The 24,755-nt window shown below is 38.1% G+C and overlaps 1 protein-coding gene across 2 annotated transcripts in view; it reads left to right on the top strand.

Moving 5' to 3' along the window:
• ajap1 (adherens junctions associated protein 1) overlaps positions 1 to 23,050 on the top strand; it is an 88,102-nt gene extending 65,052 nt beyond the window's left edge. For both annotated transcript variants that reach the window (XM_079826907.1, XM_079826908.1), the window contains exons 3-6: positions 12,953 to 13,040; positions 16,144 to 16,386; positions 17,389 to 17,511; positions 20,605 to 23,050. In XM_079826907.1, coding sequence (XP_079683033.1) covers positions 12,953 to 13,040; positions 16,144 to 16,386; positions 17,389 to 17,461 — 404 coding nt within the window. In that variant the 3' untranslated portion in view covers positions 17,462 to 17,511; positions 20,605 to 23,050. The remainder of the gene's footprint in view (positions 1 to 12,952; positions 13,041 to 16,143; positions 16,387 to 17,388; positions 17,512 to 20,604) is intronic.
• Positions 23,051 to 24,755: the final 1,705 nt, after the last annotated feature.

Here is a 24,755-nt window from a genome sequence, read left to right as displayed (position 1 = left end):
AAAGTTACTAACTTTCTGACATGAGTGACAGTCCCTCCGACTAGAAATAGACTAATAACCTAAAGTATATGCTGTAACTAAAACAGTTCAGACATGCTGAGAACTGATGTGAAGTGAACTCAGGTCCATCCGTCTCCCTGGCAGACTCGTGCCTGCTCGTGCCTCGTTAAACCACGCCCCCTCCACTCATATAAAATGCAAAGATGTCAGCCAATCACAACAGTGGGTGTTTTTACTGAAGTCTCACAGCAGACACGCCTCTTGAAGCAGGGCATTCAAGCCACAGGGCAAACAGCAGTAGAGAAAAAATGCCTTTTATTTCTAAATTATGACATTTTATGATGTAAAAGTCATACTAACAATATAAGTACAGCTCAGGAAACATTATAAAATAATAGAAAAATGCCATGCCATGGGACCTTTAAAAAATTATTTAACTGTCCACGTACGTGGACACCATGCAACAAAGGTGTAAAATGGGACAAAAAGCCACAGATGACAATATGGAATATTGTGCTTTTATTATGTAATTTATGCTATGCAAAACAGCTCAGATATTTAAAACATTAATATTACAATATAACAACGATAAAACACAGAGTGTAGGAACTATAATGCTAGTTACATATATGTGGAAACCTAATAGCAATATGGGCTGGGCTTTGCTGGCACACACTCCTCATCAGTGCGGTCACTGTCACAAACACTGTCCTCTGGGATATTCTCTGTTATTCTGAACTGAGTGCTTGACCTGTGCTGTCCCTGTTTGGTAGGCAAAATGCAAATTTGTCTAGGTATGTATGTGTAAAGTTGCCATTTAATGCCATAATATGTCACTTTTAATGGTTATTTATGTTGATATATTTGTTAAATGTCTGTTTTATTACAATATAAGACAATTCAAAACATATTTGCAAAAACAGAACACATATACTAGCAGGTTACAGAAATCAGACTTTATGCAATCTGACTCCACTGTTGCATGACGTCCACATACGTGGACAGTTAGTTTTTGGTGTATAAAAACGTCATTTTACTCTAAATTTTAGTTTTTTAAAATACTAACATATTCATCATACTTTACTTTACATACTAATATTTTTTTTTAGCTCAATTGACCTCCTTATGTAAAAGTTTTTCACAGATATGCCTGGGGCATTTGGCACATGGCTATCGCTGTCAGCCATCTTGGATTAATGATGTCATCAAGCAATGAATATTTGGGTTACAAGACAGTAGCCATTGTTAAAATATTGCTGTCAATCTACTGACACTGCCCTTAAGTGGTTTGGAGAGAATTACCAAGATAAATGAACCCTAAATGGAGTTAAATTAACTGTCCCCAAATGTGGACACCATGCATGAAAGAGGGTTGTGGATTGTAGGGCGATAGTAGTTAAATACATAGGCCTATAGGTCAGTAGCAATGCTTTGTAATTGATACAGAAATGAAGGTAACCATTGTAGAGATGATAAAATTGGGGGTTATATTAGGGCTGTTAAACGATTAATCGTGATTAATCGTATCCAAAGCAAAAGTTTTTGTTTACATAATATATATTAGTGCTGGGCGGTATGACCGAAAATGTATATCAAGGTATTTTTCTAAATTATATCGGTTTCACGGTATATGACGGTATTTTTTTCCCCTATGCATGACCGGGTGTTAACCACATTTTCTACTGATTGAGAGAGTAAATACTGCAGTAGATTGACTGGAATGCCCTATTTTACTGTCATGACGGGTGAATATTGTAGAAAAACTCCACACTAGAGTTAATACAGGTTTGCAAAGCCCCACAAAATTATGCTATGGAGAGACAATAAAACATAGACCTACAACACACTCATTACAGGCACATGAATATTAAAATATGACCACGGATAGAAAAAAAAACAGAGTTGAGGGCACCTTAAGCATTTTAAAAATCTAACCCTATATAACAACAAACTGACAAAACGAGGGAGAAACGCGGATATTTGCAATACATTTAAGAGCACTCTCTGAACAAATGACACACATCAGTTTAACAGAAAGAATAAAGCAGTTACTTTTTTGCCCATTCTTCTTTGAATTGTCAGTTTATTTATTAACTTGCATCATTCATTGTCTTTTGTATAGCAGAATAATCGATCGTGTCATAGTGGTCGTGATCATATGGTTCAGTGTAGCCAAATCAGTGCACATTTAATTTGAAGAAGATGTGATGAAATATGTGCGCATACACGCTTCTTGTACTTGTTCAGAGCACTAGAGTATATGAAATATGTCCATTAAAAACTTAAACGCGCTCGCAACGGTCTATATATGTGCAATATGATCCATGAGGAGAACGCTGTTAATCTCATCACGGCGCTCCGCGCAGAAACTGCTCTCTCGCGCGCGCCGCGTGTAGTTTCTCCGCTATAATCAAGGGCTGAATCAGAAATAGCCCCCTATAACTTCAAATAGGGCATTATTTGGAGGGGACAGCGCTTTGTAGTGGTGTCCGAAACCATTGGACGTTATTGAGTGCACTCTGTCTATCCCACATCACACCGCAATAACGAGTGTACAGCCGATGTACACACAACGGTTGTCCGACTTCACGCACTCGTTTTCATTCACTCCTTCAAATAATGTGATAACGTAGGGAATAGTGAACGAGGGTATATAGGGGTTTCATAGGCTTTAGATGCGATCTCAGCTGTGTTCTGACTGCTCTCACCAGTACAGTGCAACAGTGAAATCGGTCCCCTCTCAAACAATGACGCGCTGCGCCGCGTTCCGAACGTTGTTTAGCGACATATACCGGTATTGCGGTATCATCAAAATTCATATCATAACAAAAATAAATACCGGTATTCGGTATGAACCGGTATACCGCCCAGCACTAATATATATGTGTGCTGTGTATAATTTTTATGTATATTTGAATACACACGCATACATGTATATGTTTAAGAAATAGTATATACTGTATATATATATATTTATATAATTGATATTATATATAAATATTTTAAATATTTATATATAATATATAATATAATATTGGAGTCCAATAATATATATTGGAGTTGGTGGTCCAGTTAAACCATGGAACTGATGCGCAGAAGGTTGCTGGTTCGATCCCAGCGGTCACCACCAGTGTGTCCTTGAGCAAGGCACTTTACTCCAGTTGCTCCAGGGGGATTGTCCCTGTAATAAGGGCACTGTAAGTCACTTTGGATAAAAGCGTCTGCCAAATGCATAAATGTAAATGTAAATATCAATATAAAAATAATTCTTAAATATACACATGCATGTGTGTATATTTATATATACATAATAATTATACACAGCACACACACACATATATTATGTAAACACAAATTTTGGATGTGATTAATCACGATTAATCGTTTAACAGCCCTAGGTTGTATTATCATATTTAATGAATTGTACTAAAAAGTAACAAACCTAAACTGTCTTGATGATTGATTAAATAAGCTTCTCGTCATTTCAGTTCGAGGGGTGAAATCTTTTACACTCAACCATAAAAGCCCCCCCCACACACACACACTCACACACACACAACATCCCTGATTTGTTAATTTTTTTTTTTTTAAATTTTCTCTATCCATGCAAATTTCAGCATAAAAGATTATGAGAACTTTCAGCAGATGGAAGATTATGAAAACAAACATTTTCCTTTAGAATAACATTGTTATTCTTGCATTGATCGGACATGCACAATAATTAAGAAAGCATATACAGTCAGTTTTGCATTTTATGTCGCATTTAAATCGACACCACCACAAAACACTAGCTCATGCTAATCAGCCAAACCTTGAACTCTTCGATATAACTAGCAAACAGCACTCCATGAAAGTTTAATTGTCCAGCTTGCTTTTGTTGCTCTATGTGTAAGAGCTGCACGTCTCTGTGATAGTTGGGGAGTTTGGGAAGTACAGTGCCTCTGAGAGTTTGGCTCTTTTGTCCTGTATATTGGCAAGGCGCCCAGGGAGACAAAGGCTCACCCCGAGCACCTGAAGCAAGGTGACTCCATCACTGGCAGAGTTAGGAAGGAGGGTGTCTGGTACCACAGCACCAGCCTGTGTTCCTCTTTTGACACTTTCCCTGATTGGAATTGGTGTGCCTATCTCGCTCATTGCAGGGCCAGGTGAGACAAGGTGATATACGTCCTGTTCTCTCAGCCTGGGCCGGAGTAATAAGAATATAATGGGGATACATTTGCATTCATCTACTCTGATATTATAAAGCTCTATATTACACAAATGTGATGGGTTCGGTGTGACAGAACGGGGGGGAATGAATCTTTCGAACTGAAATCAATACATAAAACAACAGGCCAAGAAGCCAACGAGAGTTTTGACTCAGAGCAAGGTCGAGGACGGAGAGCTCGTCTCATAAAATTTCACAGATGCATAAACACCTGAATATATTACCCGACACACTCTCTCAATTCAATCTGCTGCCTTCCATTTCAGAGCAAGAGGCACTGAGGGAGGGAGGGAGGGAGAGAGAGAGAGAGAGAGAGAGAGAGAGAGAGAGAGAGAGAGAGAGAGAGAGAGAGAGAGAGAGAGAGAGAGAGAGAGAGAGAGAGAGAGAGAGAGAGAGAGAGAGAGAGAGAGAGAGAGAGATGAGAGAGAGAGAGAGAAGAGAGAGAGAGAGAGAGAGAGAGAGAGAGAGAGAGAGAGAGAGAGAGAGAGAGAGAGAGAGAGAGAGAAATTTAAATAGCTGTCCGATATGTTTATGTGTTGGTGTAGCTGGGGGACTCCATGCCAAGGAGCAGTGTTCAGGCTAGGGACTGAGATAAAATTAATCCAGCTCTGACCCGGACACAGGACACGGGGAGGGAAAGTGAGCCGAGCATTTCCCAGGCGCATATGCATGCTTCCATCAGTCATAGTGCCAGCTAAGCAATCAGAAAGGGTCAGAACATCAATATGAAGTAAACGAGTGCCTGAACTCCTCTGAACCGTGACAAATTCTCCTTTTGGTCAAACAAGAAAACTGTAAGGTGTTACCTAAAACTTTATATATAGGAAGACTGTGCACTCATGTTGAAAGAATGGGAGAAAGTGCAACGCGTAATATGGCGGAATAAGAGCCTATCGCTGATTGATAAAGTCATTGTGTCACTGCAGCTGGTGTTAGAAGCTTCAATTCAAGTCAAGTCAAGTCAACTTTATTTATATAGCGCTTTTAGTTTTAACAATGCAGATTGTTTCAAAGCAGCTTCACAGTGTTAAACAGGAAAATAATGCTACAATTTTATTCAGCCGTACATTCCGGAGAAAACGGTAATGTCATCAGTTCATTTTAATTATCATACAGTGACAGTGTGGGCTTTAGATCAGTAATTTAGTTTATATGGTTAATTTAGTTTAATAATTAGATTTATATGGATATTTAGTTGAAAAGAATAGTGAAAAATTTAGTGCTATATTTAATTGTTATAGAAACTGTCATTGTTCTGAGACGCACGCTTAGGACAGCATGCACTTTGGCTGGTCCAGCCTAAAAAAAAAAAAAATATATATATATATATATATATATATATATATATATATATATATATATATATATATATATACTCTATTTTAACTCTATTTAAGCATAAGATACAACATTTATGAGTTGTTGTCAGATCTCATTGGTGATTTCAAATATGAAATTTAATCATAAGCTTGGTGAACAGCTTTAGAGAATCTGATGTTTCCCTATTCAAAGAGACAGGAGCTGTCCTTGCATGACTGAAATAGCTACCCGAGAGACGTTTCAAAGATGGCCGCTGAATTAAATGACTTGTCTTAAAGGGGGGGGGGGTGAAATGCTGTTTCATGCATAGTTTTTTACACTGTTAAAGACTTGGATTCCCATGCTAAACATGGATAAAGTTTCAAAAAAGGACGTTTGATGGAGTATTTCTCTGCATAAAATACTCATTCCGGTTTATCACAAATTTTGGAAAGTTTTTTTCAAGGATGGGTCTGCGTGACGTCAAGCAGAGGGGAATATCCTTGTACGGGCTTTTCTCCCGGAAGGGAGCGCGCGCGCACGACCGGATCGAGAGCGCAAATGCACGCCCATTAACGTGCTTTGCTCGGCTTTAGGGAAGCCGGCTGCGCTGCAGTCACAGGACTTCACAAAACAACGTCACCAAAGAAGTGTGTTTTGGTTGTCCTGGCAAGACAACCCTGTACAGCTTCCCAAAGAACCCAGCGTTAATGGGACAGTGGATGGAGTTTGTTTTTCCGGAGCAGCAATGGAGTTGTGAAAGTGCTTTGTTTGTTCCCTGCATTTCGGCGACAATTGTTTTTATTAACAAGGCCCAGTTCGACGCCGGATTTGTAGCTCGTCTAATGCTGAAAGATGGAGCGGCCCCATCGATTAAAGTTCACGGTCATACGTTGGAAGCAGGCTGTGAGTAAAACTGCTTCAAATGTCTTTGTGTTCTTGGCTATCGTCGAGTAAGGGCACCTCAAGTAAACAACATGATCACGTATAGTTAATTTATCAATGTTTTTCTATGTAAACACGCACTCAACGTTAAATCGCATACAATAGTCCATAAACCAAACCATGTCCTCATAAACGATGACAAGCCGCTAAGCAAATACAGTTCCAGTACATACCACATAGAGATGTCCTGCTGTAGTCGTTGCTGCTGCTGCTGCTCCTGTTCAATTTCAGCTTCCGGATCATATTCTGGATCATATATGTTTGGCCAAATCTGACTGATAGCCATGGTTTATTTAGGATAACGTTTTTTCCACATTTAAGGATGTCACAGCTTTCAGACGCTCTCAACAAAATAGCTGCGCACCCTCGTGATTCTTTAGCTCCGCCTACACGATACGCCTCCAGCCGCTCGGTTTTATTCGGAAAGACTCGGTACAGCATATATTTATTTTATAATATAATAAAACTAAAGACTTTTCTGAGATATGAAGGATACAATACTACTCTATAGGTACTCAAGATTGACATGATATTAACTGGAACTGAGTGTGACCCCCCCCCAAATGGACAATTGGTGCTACATAGTGAATCAAAAGCTGCAAACTGGTTGCGAAAATAAACATATTTACAGAATAACCTGTATAAAGCCTCCGCCAGAAACGTCATTTTACATTTGTGAAAATTACATTTCTATAGACAAAATGCATGGGATGTAAAAGAATGCTTTACACATGCAAGTCTGTTTGAAGTGCTTCATTTAAAGTTCAACGTGGCTTGCCATTTCAGGTGCTTTGTTCACTTACAGCTATATTATTGTACGTAAATGTTTTCTATTTCTATTTTTCATAAAGGTTCGTCCTGGCAGCAAACTTCACAGACTTCACCGAACAAGCGCAAATGCAGTGCAACAAAAAGGAGCACAATATTTCTGACTGAAATATAGTGTTGATGTATTTTTGTAGGCCAGCCCAGAATTTAGCATTACCTTGGTTCCCTCGACAAAAAAAAACCCAATATGATTTTTCTATTGACTTATGGATTATTCTTGCAGAAAATAATTGGCTTTGTGAAAAACTAAAGTTTATGATTCTTACATGTTTTGTTCATCATGATAATCTTCACATATGAACCCAACATCTATGAATTTTGAAGCATAAATACAATCAGGAGAAGTAAAAAGCTAAACTTAGGATATAAATGAACTACACCATGGTTGCATGACTTCAACGCCACTTCCATTAATATTCCGACAACTCTTTCAGTCTTCATTTAAAAAATATTTTGCCTAAAAGTTAGAAACATTTGCAAGAGCTAATGTCCCCGACAACGTCTATTCAACCCCCATTTAGCCATTTGTAAGCAACCACCTTTTTCAAGACAAGTAAAAGCTAAAATCACAAGGGGATATTACTGATGTATTTTGACGTAGAATAAAACATGAAAAAATGTTTAGCTTCTGTTAACCACAGACCTTATTTTTGGCATTTAAACAAAAACTGCTTCAGAAATGCTATTGATTTCAGGGCGATGGAACCGGAATGCAAACTTGTTTTCAGGTTTTGGTCTACAAAAGTATGTCAACCCTGCAGCACTCTATTAATACGCAATGTGAAACAGAAGTTGAAACTTGAATGAAGCCTGACAGAAATCTAGTTTCCATTAAACTTCACTGAACTTCATCTTTCTTTCTACAAAGCCCCTCCTTCCAAAAAGCATAGTGTGTTCTGATTGGCCAGCTGACCCAGTGTGTTGTGATTTGGCTGAACAGCATGTGTTGGAAATGTAACGCCCCTTACTATCATTGCAGGTTTCAGCTTCCAAAGCAATTATAAAGAGTTAAATAAAGTTAATAATGTTGTCAGTCTTACCATATCAGTTCAAGCCCGGATTCTGAAAAGGCAGATGGCCAAGCCGATCTATCGATCAATCGATCAAACCTGATACTTGTCTGTATTTTCAATACACAAGCCACGGTTCAGCTGAACGCGATAAACGCCACAGTGTAAAAAGCCCAATGGACGCGTGCTGCTTCAGCTCTGCTTTAGCGGCCAGTGTGAAACAGAACACGTGATCTATGTTTGTCATCTTTTCACCACAAGTTATAAGCGGAAAAAACTGCAGATACTAATCAAAACATTTTCATCTGCATTTTTGATCGTAAGAACGACAAACAATATGCATTACTCTGCACTGCCCAAAACTCAGCATTTGAACAGTCAATAGCAAATACTTTAACAAATAATAAAACATACTTACAGAAGCACCCCATTTTTTAGAAATAGCCTTTGTGCACAGCCAGCCTTGTACTCTTACAGGTTCAGGAAACTGTCCTCCTTAAAATGCGCTGAACACACACAAACATTTGGTTTGTACTGTTGTACTGGAACAGTGTTGTAAATAAATCTTAACCACTGATTCCTAATTGCGTCCACTTTTGGAAGGCCAACTAAAGTGCTGTTTTCACATACAACCCCAAATCAGAAAAAGTTGGGACAGTATGGAAAACGAAAAAAAAAAAAAAAGAAGTGATTTCTAAATTTACTTTGACTTGTATTTCATTGCAGACAATATGAACACAAAATATTTCATGTTTTGTCTGGTCAACTTCATGTCATTTGTAAATATGCATCCTTTCCTGTCATTCAGACCTGCAACACATTTAAAAAAAAGTTGGGACAGTAAAGCTTTGTAATGTTGCCATTCCTTTTCACAACACTTAAAAGACGTTTAGGGACTGAAGACACCAAGTGATGAAGTGTTTCAGGTGTAATTTTGTCCCATTCTTCCTGCAAACAAGTCTTAAGGTGGGCAACAGTACGGGGTCTTCGTTGTCGCATTTTGCACTTCAAAATGCGCCACACATTCTCTATTGGAGACAGGTCGGGACTGCAGGCAGGCCAGTCAAGTACCCGTACCCTCTTCCTCCGCAGCCAGGACTTTGTAACTTGTGCAGAATGTGGTTTTGCATTGTCTTGTTGAAATATGCATGGACGTCCCTAGAAAAGATGTCTTCTTGAAGGCAGCATATTATGCTCCAAAATCTCTATGTACTTTTCAGCATTAATGGTGCCTTCACAGAAGTGCAAGTTACCTTTGCCAAGGGCACTGACACAACCCCATACCATGACAGACCCTGGCTTTTGGACTTGTTGCTGGTAACAGTCTGGATGATCCTTTTCTTCTTTGGTCCGGAGCACACGGCGTCCATTCCTCCCAAAAAATACCTGAAATACTGATTCATCTGACCACAGTACACATTTCCACTGTGTGATGGTCCATCCCAGATGCCTCCGAGCCCAGAGAAGTCGACGGCGCTTCTGGACACTGTTAACATAGGGCTTCCTTTTGGCACAGTACAGTTTTAACTGGCATTTGTGGATGTAACTACGTATTGTGGTACTTGACAAAGGTTTGCCAAAGTAGTCCTGAGCCCATGTGGTGATATCGCTTATAGATGAATGACGATTCTTGATGCAGTGCCGCCTGAGGGATCGGAGATCACGGTTGTTCAGCTTAGGCTTGCTCCCTTGTCCTTTACGCACTGAAATTCCTCCAGATTCCTTTAATCTTTTAATTATGTTATGCACTGTTGAATGTGAAATATCCAAATCTCTTCCTATCTTTCTTTGAGGAACATTGTTTTTAAACATTTCAATAATTTTCTCACGTATTTGTTGGCAAACTGGCGATCCTCGGCCCATCTTTGCTCCTAAAGGATTAGACCTTTCTTGGATGCTGCTTTTGTACCAAATCATAATTACAATCACCTGTTGACATCACCTGTTTCAAATCACATCATTATTTAACCATTTTACCTCATTACTAGCCATAAATTGCTCCTGTCCCAACTTTTTTTTAAATGTGTTGCAGGTCTGAATGACAGGAAAGGATGCATATTTACAAATGACATGAAGTTGACCAGACAAAACAGGAAATATTTTATGTTCATATTGTCTGCAATGAAATACAAGTCAAAGTAAATTTAGAAATCACTTCTTTTTTTTTTTTTTGCGTTTTCCATACTGTCCCAACTTTTTCTGATTTGGGGTTGTAGAAACACAGTGTCTCCACAACATGGCGGTGACAACACAACTACGATAACTGAAGCCATGGCATTAAGCAAATATTTCCACCTAGTGACGCAGCTCGGCGAGGGAGAATCGGCCTTCTCTTTTAGAACACAAGCTAATAACACAAGAAAAAGGAAACCATGAAAACGACCCCATTAAAACTAAAAGCTAGGTTGTAAATATGCTGTTCAAACCTTTCCCAGATTTTAAAAGCCATATTATTTGCTTTTCTTGTTCAGTTACAGAAACATAATCGAAGCACCTTGATTGTAAGTCTAAGCGTTTTGTTACACTACAGTTTATTCTCCTAGACATAAATATTTATTCAACTCATTTAGTATGCTTGCTGAAGTAAGACTAGTTAATATGAAGAGTTTGCTTGGAATGAATTCTCATACATTCTCAATGTGCCATTAAGAGCACAGCTCAGCAGAGCTTGTTGGCCTTCAGGGCTGATGTAATCTGTCAGAACTGGACCAGATGCTTAACGTCACATTCGCACATACATGTACAGGTTGGTAAATGTGCACACGTGTGCACAAAAGGCATTTAACTCTCTTTCTCTCTCTCTCTCTCTACTGTTTATATCCCTCTATCTTTCTTTAGTCTCCCTCTCTCTTCTGGTATTGATTATTCAGCCAGAACTTGAGGGACTCAGCACCTCACAGGTCAGTAGGGTTAAGTAAACCAGTCTTTTTTCTTTTTTTTTGTACAGCAATTCAGTATAGCATTCCATTCCTGCCAGAACTAAGACATGCCTGTAATTGACTCTAAAATGAGACACATCTAATACAAGGGCACTAGAAAGGGAAATTGTGTGTAAACTGACAAACGCACAATGTATTGCACAAACACTTATATTTGCTGCCCTGTTAGCTAAATAAAAAAAAAATGCATTAGGAAGACGCTATTTGTGAGATGATGTATCACTTGTATTACTATATACTGAATAATGCAAACAGTCAGACAGCATAGTCGTTGCAAACTGAGAACTGTTATTTTGTAACAAAATAACAATTATTTTGTACATCTCAAAAAAATTATTTTGTATATCTCAAAAAAAAAAAAAAAAAAATGTTTTTATTTACTGCTAAACTCTATTTTCACTTTTTTTTCCCTTTTTTCTGGCAACCTCAAATATACCCTAAATCAAATCAAGGAATACAACGTTTTGTTCAGATTCCTTCTCGGTTATGATGCGCCTGATGAAAGCAAATATTCCACACAGCACGATCCAGTCAACATGTGCTACTGTAAATCTCGTTTCAGCCTCAGATATTCTTGGCAGCAAGCAACGGAAGCAAAGTATATGGGTAGTTGATGCGTAAAATGTCAATTTAACCTAAAATCAAGATGCGCAAGTTATGTTTTTCACGTTTTTACCTTCATTAATTCATTTAGAGGGTCCTGTGGTGTGATAAATATATTATACGATTGGATAAATTTTGCGCTTAGCCTGTCAACTAATATGAGATCATAAAAATGGCATGCATAAAATAATTTTAATTATCAATGTCCCGAAAGTATTTCATGTCAACTACCCAAATATCACACTAAGCAGTATTTTCATAGACTACAGAGGTGGCATAAATGTATTTGCAGTATCAAAAACGTGAAATATAGTAGACAAATGTAACCAGGATAACATTATGAAATAATTTACATAGCAAATTAGTGCACACTCATATGCACCATCCTATATTCAGGTTGACGCATAGTCCCATGTGAAGCTTCCGTGCCAGGTGAGGTAAGGTTAACTAGTGTTATAACTGTGAATAAATGAATGTTGGAGCTGTGAAACTCCTTTAGGTTCTGCAAACTAACCACTTAAATAAATGCACCAAGCTGTAATGCATTCTCATATCCCAGATACTTTAATATGGATGCTGCTGTTCCTCGCAGACCCACACACAAACACTTTAATATTGATGGGGAGAGCCATAAAATTGCTTCCTTCACTCTTATCAGCTCCAGCAAGAAATGGAAGTCGTGGCACTCTTTATATCTAAAAGTCTGTAACTGCGGCTCCCCGCGGGGTCTCATTTCTATCCATTCAGGAGTGACGGAGTGAGAAAGACAGTGTAGCTCATAGTTCTTGTGACACTATTTATTCTGGAACAGAGAGTTCTTGTTCTGCATTAATTGTTGTTTGCTGACCTTTAGCCAGCTGGTGTGATTGCCATCTTCTCCCTGTTGCTTTCAGTCAAGCTGTTTCATGGTCCAGGCTTTGTGAAATGGTCAAATAAATGGAACAACTGAATTACTGTCATAGTGGCAGACAGGGCTTACAGAGAGAGCAGGGCTTACAGATGTTAAGATGCAGTATCAGTGTTATTACAATCAAATACCTTACAAAAGGCACTGGCGCGCGCTCATGTTAGTTGCTATGGAGACTTTGATAACTATGCTCTCTTTGTTTTTCTCTTCTTAGGTCTGGCTGTTCACCAGATCATCACCATCACTGTGTCCCTCATCATGATCGTCGCAGCCTTGATCACTACTCTAGTCCTTAAAAACTGGTAGGAAACATTCTTTTCTTTCAGCTGTGTGCCGATGACTTTTCTGTCTGTCTGTCTGTCTCTCTCTATTCCTGTCCCTCTGTCTGTCTATCATAATTTTCAATCTGTCCTTCTCTATCCCTCTTGTCTGTCAATGGGGACTGTGACCCCTTATTGCAGTGAGCTATCCGGACACAATTGCTTTTTCCCAAACCCAGTGAGCTTCCTCCGTAGGCAGCATTTTGAGACACCTAAGATTTTATGTATCTTCTGCAGAGAGGTCAATCCCAGAGTGCATTGCAATGTTTAGTGAAAAAAAAATCTCTTGAAACTGTAATGTCATTACCAAGATTAAATTAATTAAAGGGTTATTTCACCCCAAAATGTCGTTAATTACTCACCCTCATGTCGTTCCAAACCCATAAGACCTTTCCGTTCATCTTCGGAACACAAACTAGATATTTTTGATGAAATCAGAGAGGTTTCTGAACCACTCATTGGCAGCAACGTCATTGCAACTCTCAAGGCCCAGAAGGGTCCTTGTGACTACAGTGGTTCAACCTTAATGTTAAAGGGTTAGTTCACCCAAAAATGAAAATTCTCTCATTAATTACTCACCCTCATGTCGTTCGACACCCGTAAGACCTCCGTTCATATTCGGAACACAAATGAAGATATTTTTGTTGAAAGCTGATGGCTGAGAAAGGCTTCAGATAGGCCTCCATTGGCATTCAGTACATTCACACTTCCAAGACCCATAAAAGGCACTTAAAACGTCGTTACAAAGTCCATCTCACCATAGTGACTCTACAATCATTTTACGATGCGACGACAATAGTTTTTGTGCGCAAAACAAAATCAAAATAACACCTTTATCCAACTTGTTCTTGTCTTCCGTGTGTGCCTCCACAACCATTGCACGAGAATATGACGCAGATCCGGCGTTCGGACACATGACCCAGAAGCGATTTGTTTACAAGCAGAGGAAGACGCACGTGTCTAAGCTGTTGGATTCTACATTGATCGTGCTTTAGGTCTCGGCGTAGTTCTCAAAATCGGGCTAAAGTGTGCATTTCATGGATTCCCGAACCCCGGCGCTACGTCATATTCTCGCGCATGCGTCGTGGAGGCACACACGGAAGACAAGAACAAGTTGGATAAAGGTGTTATTTAGATTTTTTTTTTGCACAAAAACTATTTTCGTCGCATCGTAAAATTATTGTAGAGTCACTGTGGTGAGATGGACTTTGTAACGACGTTTTAAGTGCCTTTTATGGGTCTTGTGAGTGTAAATGTACTGAATGCCAATGGAGGCCTATCTGAAGCCTTTCTCAGCCATCAGCTTTCAACAAAAATATCTTCATTTGTGTTCCGAAGATGAACGGAGGTCTTACGGGTGTCGAACGACATGAGGGTGAGTAATTAATGACGTAATTTTCATTTTTGGGTGAACTAACCCTTTAACTTTACAGCAGAAAAAAAACATGTTTACAGCCTGATACAAATTGTGGTTTTGGTCTATCCGGCTAATTTTGCCCTTCATGACAACTGTGAGGGGGGTACATTTTTTTATAACTCAATAGTTTACATTATATAAAGCCTTAAAGTTCTGCATAATTAAGGGTGTGGGCACTTTGAGTGACAGGTGGATAGCCATTTATCTGCTGTCTAATCGCGTCACCACAGCTCCGCCTACATCCCGCCTCTTTGCTCATTTTCTATTATCCGGGAGTGGCACCGGCCAGCTCGTCCCTACTTTACGCTACAAAACTGCTCTTCAGAATCCTATGGGTGACGTCGCGGACACTAATTCCATTTTTTTTATAGTCTATGGTGAGATCATGCTTTTTGGGACACTTGGTATTTAAAAAAAATTGCTTGTTATTTAGAAACTAGAAAGCAGTGTTAGAAAGTGACCGTGATCTTCATAAATATATCTATCTAAATTTTGGGCGTAAACCAGTAACCAGTAAACTCCTTAGCGCTGAGCCCTGTGTGTTTATATCCCTTTTAAGACCTGCGCCTTTTTTTATAATATAAAGTTACAAAATCTGTTACAGGGAAAAAAATTAAATAATGTTAAAACTCCTGCACACCAGGAATGTCATTGGCCCACCTTACATCTCAAAGCTGGAGCTGGGCCTACCGTTAAAGGGATAGTTCACCCAAAAATGAAAATTCTGTCATCATTTACTCACCCTCAAGTTCTTCCGAACCTGTATGAATTTCTTTCTTCTGCTGAACACAAATAAAGATATTTGGAAGAAGGTTTGTAACCAAGCAGATCTCGGAAGCTATTGACTACCATAGGTTTTTTTCCCCCACCATGGTAGTCAATGGCTGTCGAGATCTTCCAAATATCTTCCTTTGTGTTCAGCAGAACAAAGAAATGTGTACAGGTTTGGAACAACTTGAGCGTGACTATCCTTTTAAGAGATCATGTGTGAACAGGACCTTTTCAAAAGTACAGTTTAATCAGTTCACGCTAACATAAGTTTGCTTTGGGCCAATCATAAAGCTCTGTCGGAGCTGTTTGCGGTAAGTTCCTATGCTTTTAATTGTGTTTCTATGTAAACATGCGCTAGACGAACATCTGACCGCTGTGCCGCGTCACGCAACCCAAAAGACCCTGCCTTCTTTTCCATTCATCAGCGATATGACTCACACCCAGAAGTAAAAAAAAAAAAAAAGTAACTAAAATGAAACTGAAGTGCTTCTCCTCTTCCAGTTTGATGAAGAAAACAGCTCAGCGTTTAAAGGTCATTTCCAATGACTGAAATCAGAGTTTACCAGCATTTTGGTCCTGACGTGTGAATGGCATCTTACCAGTAAAAAGACGAAACGCCGTCGCTTGTGTGAAACGCATTTGTGTTTTTACCAGAAACGTAATTCTGGTAATTTTACAGTACTTTAGCGGGATTGCTGTGTGAAAGTAGCTTATGAGGTTGCATTTCAATTAGGATGCCTATTTATGAAATTCACAGCGAGGCAGCTCACTAGGTTTTTGGAACAGAGTTAATATGTCTGTGTCTGTCTCCCCAGTTCATGTTAAATGTAGGACAGACACAGCGGTTCAAGGTATGATTTTATGTTGGCTTTGTGATTTTGGTGCGTGTTTTTGTAGTTGTGCGCAGTCCGGGAATGGCCGACACAGCAGCCATCAGAGAAAGATCAATCAGCAAGAGGAGAGCTGTCAGAATCTAACCGACTTCACGCCTGCCCGCGTGCCCAGTAAGGTGGACATCTTCACCGCCTACAACGACAGTTTACAGTGCTCACACGAGTGTGTGCGGTCCGGCATACCGGTGTACACGGACGAGATGATCCAGCACACGCCCATTTACAAGACCTCCTACAATGGAAACAGGCAAGAGGCCATGATTAATACATATTCAGTAGTTGGTGCTGCTGACCAAGTAGTTTGGACAGCGAGTCGACAGCCCTGTCCGTACTTTCTGGCTTCCTCATAACTTAGAGTAGGTTTAGTGCTGTCAGAATAAATGTTCATTCCAGAAAGTTTGAACACTGGACCATATTATGCTCAAATGTATACATTGCTGTTTAAAGTGCACATCACATTTGTTAGTTTGCCATTTTTAAACTACATTTCACAATGTTCAACTAGTTGCTCACCTAATTTATTTATTTTCTTTTCAATATATTTTTTTAACAGCGGGGCTTTAATTGTCAAGCTGTGCTTTAGCTGATAGACAGTTTGCATGTTAAAACCTTCTCAGAAAAGTTAAAATCATCCTCTTTAATGTACCAGCACTGCAGTCATTCACACACAGACAGACTCTTTGGCATTGCATCTTGTCTCATGTTGTTTTTTTTTAAGTATTCATGAGCTATTTTTGAGCTATTTATGACAGCTTGTCAAGTTCAATAATAGTCCAACTTTAAAATGCAGTGGTCTCAAAAGCTTTGCATTCTGTACCATTCAAAATGTTTTTGAATGTGTCTTTGTTTGAAAATACATAGTTTCATATTTTTCTCTGCTACAATCTTAAATAATAGAACAATTTAGCCTTTAATGTGCATTTTGGAAATAACCAGTTTAATCTGCCAGGGAGACATTATTTTTCTGATAAGCATATTGCAACTGTGTGTTTTTTGTCCTTCCATTGCCCTCGTCTTTAAAGAAGACTGAGTATGAGCTTAAATTGTATGAATAATTTCAGTGCTGCTTCATTTAATACTGTATGCTTCGGAATACAAAACCTAGATGAGAGGGTTTAGAGGAAATGTAACTGTGGGCGCTTTTGTTTGTGGTAATGCCATTTTTTTTAAAAAGAGTCTTGAATCGGGGAGTGGGACAGAAGTGCTTATATCTGCAGGATTGAAGAGCTGATCTGTCTGTTTATTTCAGACCGTCGCCCACTGAAAGGCAGCTAATCCCTGTGGCCTTTGTGTCTGAGAAATGGTTCGAGATCTCCTGTTGAGGCCCTTTTACTACCTTTGGGTTGAGCCCACGTCTTCAGTTTGTGCCCTGGTACGTACTATATTTCGCATGGCTTTGAAGTTCACATGGTTAAATTCTGGCTTGGTTTTCCCGTGCTTGTGTATAGGGCTGAACGATTTTGGGAAAAAATCGAATTGCGATTTTTTTAACCAATATTGCGATTGCGATTTAATATGCGATTATTTTTTAAACTCTTTATCTTCTGTATTATTCAACAATACATCATTGTATAGTAATGGTGGAAATCTTTAATTGGTACCTCACGATCCGATTCCGATTCTGGGAGTCACGATCCGATTCCAAAACAATTCTTGAACTTTTTCCTTATTAATTAATCTTATTAATTTATTAAAAACTTAAAATGTTTTTTATTATGATATATGTAATTATAAGCTTTTTAAAATAACTAGGGCATTATAACATTTTAATTAAAACAATTGCATGTTAATAATTTTAAATATATAAACTAATATAGCTGCAAAACATAAGCTAGTAAATCATAAAGAGGAACAAGAAAACATATTACAAGCAATGAACAAAGAGTGCTTTCAGTATTTAAGAGTGTCTGAACTGTGAGTGATTTTTCTCTTTCTCAGCTTTACTGTTGTTTGATTATTAATCATGACATCATTATAGACAGCGGGAGAACTGCATTCACACTAATGCACAGATCTCTTTTGAAATATAAAATGTTTTTGCCCTGTCTGTTTAATTCATTAAGACATTACTGACGGTGTTTACATTAATTTTGCGTCATAAAAGCATTTTGAGACTCACACAGACGCGTGCTCGCGAGCACTCTTCACAAAGCGCTGCGTGAGCATTTGAAATGGAAAGCCTTCTGTCAGTGAGTTACTTATTTTTTAATATACAAGCACACTGCATTCCTAACGACATGAATGAAGCCTTCGTTGAGCGTTTGTAAGGAAAATACCGGCGGGCGAGAACACACTCTGTAAGCGTGACATCAAGCAAAGTTTCTCACAGCGCTTATCCTGTGCAAAGAAGCCCGCGAATGTCTTTGCGATTCGCGCCGTCAACCTTTCCGGCCGTTATGAAATATTATTTTATGGTTCGTGTGTGATTGTGTGTGTGTGTGTAATGGAAGCAATCAGAATACGGGTGTTTCTAAAACACGCAGCGCGACCGCGCACCTGCTGTTAAAATCTAAGCTTAGAATCGATCCAGAATCATTGGAGATAGAATATTTTCTCCCACCTCTATTGTAGCCTAGTATGAACAACACAATATTAGATAGATCAAACACAAACAGTTTTTTTCCCCTTTTAGGCCAGGCATATATGTGTAACGTGCCAAGTTGCTTCTTCTGCAGACTTTACTCTCGCGTGTCACGTGACGAGACTGTAATCGCAGCCTTTGCGGTTAGGAAATCGCGTTTTATCATATCGCGATATTATCGCAAATGCAATTAATCGTTCAGCCCTACTTGTGTACTTTCTAGAAAATCACAGTTCCTCAGGGTTCAAAAGGAATAGTTTACTAGTCATCGAATTGAATTGAGTTGCACACTTGTAGCTCATATACTTTCAAAAATTGTGTTGAAACAGGACTTAAACCAACAGCAGAAATATTGTGATGTGACACTACTAATACAATGGTAACACTTTTATTACATTAGGTAACATGAACAATGAAGCTCAATATATATATTTTTTACATAATTCATTGGTAACAATAACAATATCCCATTTAATGTGTTAACAAACATCAACAGTGAACAATACATACATTACTGTATTTATCAATCTTTGTTAAAGAGATAGTTCATCCAAAAATGAAAATTCTGTCTTTATTTACCCTCAAGTTGTTCCAAACCTGTATACATTTCTGTGTTCTGCTTTACACAAAGGAAGATATTTGGGAGAATGTTTGTAACCAAGCAGATCTCGCCCCCCAATTGACTACCGTAGTAGGAAAAGAAAATACTATGGTAGGCAATGGGGCAGAGATCTGCTTGGTTACAAACATTCTTCCAAATATCTTCCTTTGTGCAAAGAAATGTATACAGGTTAAACATTTTTGGGTGAACTATCCCTTTAACATTAGTTATACAAATACAACTGTTGACTGTTAGTTACATCAGGTTCAATAATAATATTAACTAGTAGTTGACTAATAATAACAAATAAAACCTTATTGCAACATGTTACCAATTAATGAATCTAGGTTAATGTTAATTTCTACATGTACATATATATTTTTAACAGTTCAAGCTGTAACATGAAGGTTAAAGAGATAGTTCACCCAAAAATGAAAATCAGCCCATGATTTACTCACCCTCAAGTCATCCTAGGTGTATATGACATTCCTCTTTCAGACGAATACAATCGGAGTTATAATAAAAAATGTCCTGGCTCTTCCAAACTTTATAATGGCAGTGAATGGCTGTTTCTGTTTATAAGTCCATAAAAGTGCATCTATCCATCATAAAACTGCTCCACATGGATCCGGGGGGTTAATAAAGGTTTGTGAAAAAAAAAAAAAAGTGCACGTTCACGAGAGACTAGCATTCCAGCGTCTGACGTAGGACGCTCCGGTGAGAATATACTAGTTCTCGCGAGAACCAAGTTTTGTTTTGCTCTATCCTCTGCGCTTCCATGTTCATCACCAGAACTTACGCTACACCTGCGTCCTACGCTGGAACGCCAGGACGACAGTTAGCCATAGTTAGAGATTACAAAGTTTGTAAAGTTTTAAATATGGATATTTTTCTTACACAAACGCATTACTTCTCTTCAGATGGTCTTTATTAACCCCCCAGAGCCGTGTGGAGCAGTTTTATGATGGATAGATGCACTTTTATGGACTTCAAAACAAAAACCGCCATTCATTGCCATTATAAAGCTTGGAAGAGCCAGGACATTGTTTTTAATATAACTCCGATTGTATTTGTCTGAAAGAAGAAAGTCATATACATCTAGGATGGCTTGAGAGTGAGTAAATCATGGGCTAATTAAAATTTTTGGTGAACTATCCCTTAAACGCATTATATTTTTGGAGTAGTTTATTTACAAAGTTAAAACATCAATTCTTGTTCTATTTAAAAAGTGTTATCAGTTTAATATTCAAACTCAACTAAAATGTAATCTTCTGTGCTTTCAGGATCTCATTGGAAAACCTGTGAATCAAACACAAAAAGACTAAAACACAATAAGAGCAAAACAAAACAAGAACAACAACGACAAGCAATCACAGAGATGGGAACCGAGGCGAACAGGCAGTTTTGTACAAATGTTGGATCTCTCTAGAAATGGACTGAAGATGTTTATTTTTCTAGACTGATGCAGTGCTATGGAACCACTCCCAAATTATTTTCCATAGACATGTGATCATTTTAGAGATGATATAGAGCTGATATATTATATACGTGTATTACTGCACATGTGGGTGTGCTGGAGCGGAGTTCGGCTGCGGAGAGGCCGCGGGGACGCTCTCTGACACGACACGTCTGCTTGTGTGGAGAAACGACTCTCCTGAACTTTGTGCCAATAATGCCATTATGTGCCACTACATATATAGATGGGACGCGTTCAGTTTCGTGGAAAATTACTGACACAACATCAAGTAATTTCAGTGACTGTCTCCCAATATCAATCTGTCATCCGTTTTTGTATAAAAAGTATGAATATGTATTTGAAATATGTTTTGAAATAGCTGAGGAAACGTGTTACAAATGTCCAAAAAATATTTATATGGAGCACTATTCATTTAGATGAAGAAAAAAAGATGAACCCATTGAGGAATAGTACAATACCCAGGTTTTAATTTAACTACATTGTTACTAGACCCCGTTTTAAAGGAATAGTCTCTATTTTTATACAAACGAGGTTATTAATGAGTCAGACAGACCTAATTTAACTGGACTGTTGGGACTGTTTATCTGCGAGTGGAGGTTCATTGAAATGTTTTGAAGTGGGTTTTTTGTTTTTTTTTAAAGCTACCAAACAATGTGGATGCCAGATTCAGTATTCGTTCAAAGCTTTTTTGATTTGCCAAAGCCATGCTTCAGACGCTTATTGAGTTTCCGTTTCTTATCACTGATGAGGAATTTCATGTACGGGTTAATCATGTTTACGGACTCACAGACCCTCAGAGAGCCGTTAGTTTGAGGGTCGATCCTAAATAACACAATCAGTTATCTAATAAAACATGACAAAATTGCTAATAAACCTTACGATAACTGTTATCAGCCACGTGCATAGACTCAAAACGAACACAGTATTGTATGTTGACTTGTTTTTTTGTGCCTAGTAACTTGATTTAATTTGCTTACTTCTGTATTTGAAGCTGAAACAAAACCACGAATGTCATTTTCTTTGTGTGCTACATTCTACTTTTTAATTTAAGCTAATAGTTTATTATTTATTGTTTTTCACAGTTTGATATACTTCAGCAGAACTGACTGAAAGGCAAATTTTCCATCAGCAGAAACGGTAACGTCTAATGCCAATCATTTTAATAGCAATCAGAAATGCAGTACAAACAGCTCGAAACTTGCCAATCAATTTCAATTATTGATAAAGCCAGTGGGCATAAATGACACTTTGGATTAGCGTGTGTGTGTTTGTGTGTGTGTGTGTGTGTGTGTGTGTCTGAGATCACAACACTCTACTCGAGCATCACTAGACCAAAGAGCTCCGTTGTGGGTAGCAGTATGTGAACAGACCAGGACAGTTATTCTGTACATGATAAGTATAGAAAATAATATGATTTTATCCCAAAAACAGATGTTTAATGGTTACAATTACATATTGTACAAAGGCAAACACTGTGAAAGAGGAAAATAGTCGTTTGCAATAGTCTGTCACTGAAAGTGAAATGTCTTGGAGTAAATTGAATCATAGGTTTTCAGATGTTACTCGAAATGTTTATAACCAGTAGAGAGTTGTGATTCCTGTTTTCATATTCAGAAGACAGCAATACATATAAAGTTATGTCAACTCCCCCACCCCCACCCTAATTGTCTAAAGAATTGGCCAGTTCATGTGAACCACACTGGCCAGTCAGGTTAGATATTTAGAAAGATCTACTAATCATATATCAAATGGAACACTAAAGCTCTGTATTATGTACATGTGTAAATGTGTTTTCTATATATTTACCTCTATTCTATCTTGTGTGGGTTTTTTAAGCTTTCTTTTTTCACAGGATCAGTGGAAAAAGGTTTTTGTTTACATTGCATACGTCGCTGCAGACGTTACGGACGTCGTGCCAAGCCTCAAAAACACTGTCGTTTCTGCTGTAGCTGTAGTTCTCCTAATAATTAGGAAATTCCAGATCATTTGCATCACATTTTAATACTAGGAAAGATGCGTTTTGCAGGTTTCTGTAGTAAGATTATTTTTTACGTTATTTTCTGGCTGATAGGCAGCTCGAAATCCATCAGGAGAAGAGTCCAAGTATGTGCTAAATGGTACACTTTGAGAAAACAACATTTATTTCGGTTCAATTAAAAACACTTAGGGTGTTTGTCATCCTCTTTCTCCCAGAGAAGCAAAATGGCTCCAAACCATCTCAGTCGACAGCTCAACTAAACTGAACGTCAATTAAAAAAAAGAAAAACAATAAAACTGAACAGACGACTAGTCGGCACAGGAGGAGAAGATTTGTGCTGTGAGTCTGATAAACATGTCTGGAGTTTGACTGAGTGGCTCTTCAGTCTTGACACAGAGCTCAGAATCGGTTGAATTCAAAAGGTTAATTGACTTTGTGCTAAGCCCCGCCTTAAAACACTACTGACCTATCCTACCTTAGCAACTGTTGCCATTTGCCATATAATAAGAGAAACTTTTGCTATATTGTAAGTTTAAGGAAGTGTGTTTGGATGGTTTTAAATGCAATTTTTAATTATAATAATATAACAATGTCTATACGTTATATTATGTTTAAAAGAGAAGCCTCGACCTTGCCTAGATTTCATAACGTTATTACATAATTAAATATATCCTTAAAGACAAAAAATGAAGGATAACTATAATTTGCAATTTTCATTCCATCCCATGTAAATTGCTTTAAATGTAAATCTCCAATCACTTCCTATGGTAGATTACAAGGCTTGTCTGAGTAAGCAACAGTAACAAAGGGGGTGGAGCTTATCGAAATCGTCAATTGATCTGTGCGTTACACCTGAATGTGCTTTCTCATTCATTTAGAGTCTACCGGAACGTTCTCTGAATGAAACTTGCTGAATCCAGTGCAATATAATGTTTTTTTTTAAATATATATATATATATATGCTTCTAAATAAGAGCCCTCCTCATTGTTGAATCACACACTACTTATTGTAAAGGCTTATTTTGTCATGTGTTGTAATTATTTTTTTGTTTTCATGTGGTACTATACTCAGGCATCATCTATCTATGAACATGTTATTTTATAAAAGAAAAGTATCTAATGTTTACGGACAGAAATCTGGCTTCGGATTATTATTATTATTTTATTTTTAGAAACATACATTTGCAGAGTCACGTTTCACAATGACAGGTTTCATATGGTGCAGAACGTACTCCGAAATGTCACCCTCGCCCCAAAAAACCCCCAGGGCTGTCAAGAGAGATTATGCCAAATTCCTCCTTGTGTGACAGAGATCCGTAAAAAAAGCGGTTAAACTTATAGAAACCGGAAACTCTTTGCTGAGGCTTAGTCAGGGAGTATCTGAGATGGTCTTTGGCTTTTGATTTGCTGCAGGTACAATTTATTACACTGCTCCATATTCCATTCGAAAAACAACCTGACACATGTCCCGTTGTTGCCATAGAAACAAAAAACTTTGTACTTTGTGTACCTTAACTTTTTATATTTGTGTCTAATATATCGATGAGTACCTCTTTTTTTCTTTTATATAAGATCTATGAATATAGTACACAACACAATGTACGAGAAAACACACATGAAAACACATACACGGATGCTGTATGGACTAACAGTCTCTGTGTCTAAATAGTGCTGTGTACTTTTATTTTGTGTCTTTGAGTCTCTCTCTCTTTCTCTTTTTGTAGGTATTGGTAAAGTTACATTTCCAGGTGACATTGATTTTGATTCTTGTTCTAAAGCTCTCTGTGTTTTGGCCACTGTAAATGCAGCTGTCATCAGAATGAATCTGTACATTTAGTACTCTCTCAAGTTGCTATTAATAAGATGTTAAAATGAAATGGGCTGTCTTTCTATAAACACCATCAAATGTTTGTAAAATGATTATGGGGTGTTATTTGGACTGGGAAAATGATATTGAAAATAAAAGTCATTCAAAAAAG

This window comes from Gobio gobio (genome assembly GCF_949357685.1).
Source record: "Gobio gobio genome assembly, chromosome: 10".
NCBI classification, from domain to species: Eukaryota; Metazoa; Chordata; class Actinopteri; order Cypriniformes; family Gobionidae; genus Gobio; species Gobio gobio.
The sequence above is the reverse complement of the archived record's forward strand: the minus strand, read 5'-3'. Positions and strand labels throughout refer to the sequence as shown.